General features: G+C 41.2%; 1 protein-coding gene across 1 annotated transcript; it reads right to left on the bottom strand.

The window, feature by feature from the left end:
* Positions 1-3016: 3016 nt before the first annotated feature.
* LOC117078424 lies at positions 3017-3803 on the bottom strand (the record flags this gene model as incomplete). The annotated part of the gene is made up of 2 exons (XM_033201983.1): positions 3017-3304; positions 3495-3803. Coding segments are annotated over 2 exons (534 nt in total), but the record flags the coding sequence as incomplete, so codon positions are not given.
* Positions 3804-4930: the final 1127 nt, after the last annotated feature.

Genomic DNA, 4930 nt, shown 5'->3' with positions numbered 1-4930 from the left:
CTCCTAAGTAAAATGTTGGCCTCTGTCCCACCACTACCATTCTCAACCTTCCCTTTGCCCACGTAAATATAAATTAAACAACTGCACAACTACAGACTGTATGTTCTTAACTGTGAGTCCAGGATCTAGAACAGGTCCGACACATATCAGGCACTCCATAAAACATTTGTTTCCTGAGACATTGGTACAATAAAGTGTCATATTCATATGACCATTAATGCATATATTAGATAAATGCATAAATACATATGCATAAACGCATATTGTGTGCAGTACATGAGCTTCTTGTAGTCATCCTGAAGAAGTGGAATTTGTACCCAACACTCAAAATTTGGTTTTAAAGTCAAGACTAATGGTGCCACACATGCACCAAGAGGGTACAATAAAGATTATTATTTACATGAGTCAAACAACAAAAATAGAGTAAGTCTGTATGAAACTTCAGCCCTGATGCTTGACTGTCAACTGAAATTCGCCATGTTGTATTTTATTTTGAACTAGTTTACATAACATTCTATGAGGCCTGCTGCCTAAAATCAACAAGGAAGGTATAAGTTCCCTTGCTTTGTTCAAGAACTGAATGTTTGTTTTAAAAAGTGAAATGAGTATCTTGGTCACTATCAATGATGTCTGGAACTCCCAAAGTCTAGAACAGCAAACACAAAGGAGTGCCTTGGTAAGAACATGGTATTGTGGTTTTGATATGTACAGAGAAATGTATAATCTTAATTTATATTTGGGGTATCTATGAGTCAAAATATTTCAACAGTTCTTTACCCAAAATGGGGCAACCCTGGATAAAGAATTGTTTTCTCGATGGTCAGACCAAAGAGTCAGACCATTGACAATAGCTCAAAGGTCTCTAAAAATGTTCAGATGAGGTCAATTATTGGCCAGGACATCCAGTGTTAAGATGACTGTTTAAAGTTTGGCCGATGGAATAACCCTTTGGTAGTCACTCTGTTGATTCTAAGGGACTCCCTGGTTATCCAAGGAGTCTGAGAGAGCAATGTCCTCTTCCAGAACTGTGGAATCTAGTGAGGGACTGAGGACAGAGGAGTTACCATCTCCTGTAGGTGGGAATATACAGAAAAATCAGGTGTGGCTCCATCCCGTAGTGAGGAAGTGTCACTAGCCATGATGAACTGAGTGCTACTTCCATTACCCAGGTATAATGAACAACTAGATGTTGAGGGTCACAGGTTCAGGGCCTAAGAGAGCTTACATTTCTGGTCAAAACCCAGTAGGTTGCCACCAGTTGCCACACGAATGGAATATAGTATAAAGCCAAACAGAGCAGTTCCTTGTATCAGAAGCCCATGGTCAACTAATGCCTATCATTGCTGGTACGGTGACTTCAGTAAGTATGAAGTGAGGTTGCTAAAATCTCCACAGTGAAGAAGTCTCTGGGGGTCCCTAACACAAGTGCCTGCTGCACGGCAATTTAGACAAATTCCAGAGCATTTTGTTGCACGTGGCCTCATTCAAGATGGACCAATTTACAAGTGAAAGAATGAATAAACTTAAATAAATTTCTATGTAGGGAATATATGACCTCTGGGATCCAAAAATGTCTAAATGATATTAGACTTGTTTTAAAAATGTGGGTGCTGAGACTAAAAGCTTTTTCTTGACACTATTGAATTGGAGCATCCCTCAGATTACCAAATAATTTTCAGAAATTTAACTGACGTAGTGTGGCTATGTACTACGTGTGGGGGCGATGGCTGATCTCCTTTTTGTGATCTTTTTTGCTAACATTTTTATGTCCTGAAGAAGTGTGTCATAGGAAACTCCTCAGAAGAGGTTGTCATCAGTGTAATGTCATACCTGAGCATCTAAGAAAATCTAGATATAGTTAACATTCTGCCTGTGAAGATTATATGAGATGACAGGAGTGGAAAGATACCCCACCAAGTACCCTGGTAGAGTTGTATCGTGTCCCTTTTAAGGTGAAGGTAAGTACAATGCCGGTGAGAGGCTGTTGAAACAGAAACTGAACAGAACATTTAGCCAAATGCTTTGCTATTACTGCAAATTATTTACCAGCTACGTATTGGATGCAATCAGTAATTTGAATAATATTAGGTATGAAGACCTGATGAGGGGGACCATGACATTAAGGTTACAGTAATATACACTGAGGCACCATTTATATTTTCCAGAGTTAAGAACAATCCAAATTTGGCTGTTAAACGCATAAGCAGTGAGGGTACTCATCTATATAGGTCTAATTCTCTAAATAGGTCTTATATAATGGGTTTCAATTACTGAAGATTATATTTTAATTTAGATTTGGCTTTTTAAAAAAACAACTGAGGAAGATGTTAATTATTAACTTATTTTAACTGGGTGAGGCAGTCCATAGGGTCCCATTTTTCAAGCTGACTACAAGTACCAAAGACTTAATTTTAATTTATTACTCATTAGGTCAGATTGTCCATGATCAGTAGGGGATATTTGGAAAGAACTGATGCCATGGGTATGGGATTGTAGGCAAGGGAATAATTCCGATAGTTGAGGCTAGGCATGTCTGTTCATTTCCATTTTAAATTCAGTAACTCTCCAGCTGTTTTTATCAGCTTGCCCGGATGTGGGGTAGGAGAAGGGAATGAGATGAAGCTTAAAATCTGGCGGCAGACAAACATCAAAAATGGAATCGCACTCATTATTGCATACTACCACCCCACAACACATCACAATTCTCTCTATCTACACCCTCACCGCCACCCTCCCCCATACACAGGAACACCAATTCCTTTTCCTCTTTTACTGTGGGATAAAGTATTAAGCAGGAAATTTGCCTTCAGTGCTCAGTCTTCATCTAGTTCTTAATCCCAATGTCTGGCTAACTGTGGCTGCCAGCCTGTCTCATAACCTGGAAGGTTCACAACTCCCTCCCTCCTCATACACATGCTCTTCCCTTTCTTTCCTTCCCTCCCTCTGTGGTTATTAGAAAACACCACAGAGACACACAGAGCTTTTCAAAATCTTTTGGTTGAATTTTAATCATCAACATCCAAGAATCCTGGTGCAATATTTCGTTTCTCTGCACAGGAGATCATTTCTAGAGGTTAACCTAGAGATGAGATAGGTCTTGGTCTTCCAGAGGGCTCTCAGTATCACTTGAAGTGACGCTGCCACTAGAGGTGGTGGAATCCTCCTGGCTCTCATTCGGTTTATTTTCATCCCTCTTTTTACTATTCCTCCGATGGAAAATTATTACATGCGACTTTTTGACCGCTTTACGTCCTTCTGAATTCTGCTGAATGAATGTTCTTATCTTCTTTGCCACTTTCTGCAACTGGAAGAAAAACAGAGTAAGCCAAAAAGAGACATTAATTTGGAGAAGTGGATGGGGAATGTGTGGGAAGGGAGATTTTGTGATGGCGAGTACAGGTTGAGGAAAGATTTTGTGCCAGATAAGGACAAGGTAGGAATCATGGGTTAGGTATCAATGGGAAGGAAGAGTCACATAATTAGGGATAACTGACCTCATCGGTTGCACCACCTTTAGCTTCACAAGTAGTTCTCTTCCTCCCTTTCATGCTGGGATCTTCTTCGTCTGTGGTCGTGGATGGTCCAGGCATGTCTGAACTACCTTCTCCTTCCTCTTCAGGGTCCTCTTCCAGAGTGTAGCAACGTACGCCTGCAGGCCCTTTTGGCTCCTGGGAAAGCTCTGCCATCTTACAGCAATAGTAGCATATGGCCTCTTGAATTTCTTCAGGGACATTTTCTATCTCAGCACAATGGTGCCGCCGTTCAGTGCGCTCCTCTTCTTCACTGAATTCTGCCTTGCTAGATCAATGGTAACTTAAAGAGCCTCTCTTATCTTTCCCTGATCTCTGACACCCTAGAGCAACAGTAGCCTACCCTAGGCCTCCTGATTTCTCTCTCTATATACTCCTCAGGACAATGAGATGCCATTCTTCAGTTCTGATTGGCCAGCAAGAAATTCCTCTGCCAGTGGTACCCCTGGGATGGCTAAGACATCACAAAGCACCCCTCCTGACAATGCCATGGCTTAGACATCACAAAGCACCACTCCTGACAATTCCATGGTGGGAGGGACAGGGTACAGAGGAGTTTAAATGGTCTGGTTAGAGAAAAAGCAGAGCTTCCTCAACACCACTAAGGGTCATTCTAAAGTGATCTCTCACCCTTCTTCATCTCTCCTAGTTTAATTGTGGTGTGTCACATGGCTTAGAAGGGTGTTTTCCCCAAGCCATTCCCCATGGCTACCTCACTCAGTCATTCATTCTGTTGTCTCCCAGCCTTCACCAATACTGGGTATTTTGTATGCCTTATTGAAAATCCTTCTGAGCCAATGTGTGCATATTTAAGTCTCAATAGAGATGTGAGTTATCTCACTTTTCTCCAACACTTGCCTCTACCAGGCAACTTTCCCAGGGTGTGTGTGGTTACTGGATACAATTCATGGACATTCCTCTCTACCTTATTCATACAAGTTTCTTCCTTCAGAGAACCTCATGTCAAGTCAATATCATCAGGATTATGGGACTCCTCCATGAAAATGGTTGAATGAATCCCTTGTTTTTTCCCACAAGGGTGTCATGGATGTTTCGCCCTAAAACTCTGATGATCAAAATCTTCTTTGTGACAGTGACCTAAGCAGCATCGTAAGAAGCATTCTTAAAGCTCCTAGTGAGTTATCTGCTTTTAGGAGTGTGTTCTCAACATTTCAAATAGTAACTGCTCTCCCTCCATATGAGTGACCACCCAATGGGCCTGTATATTGAAGAGACTCTCAGTCTTTCTCCTGAGCTGTCTATAGAAAGAACACTAACACCTGGTTTAGAAACAACTGATGGTAAAAATGAAACAGTTGTATCCTTGAGCCTAGTTTCAGTCATACCTTATATTGGAATTGAGACACATGATGCAATCTGAATTCACAGATCCAGGCTGA

This window comes from Trachypithecus francoisi, unplaced genomic scaffold (genome assembly GCF_009764315.1).
Source record: "Trachypithecus francoisi isolate TF-2019V2 unplaced genomic scaffold, Tfra_2.0 Lachesis_group6, whole genome shotgun sequence".
Classification (NCBI taxonomy): Eukaryota; Metazoa; Chordata; class Mammalia; order Primates; family Cercopithecidae; genus Trachypithecus; species Trachypithecus francoisi.
This window is presented reverse-complemented; position numbering and strand designations above follow the sequence as displayed.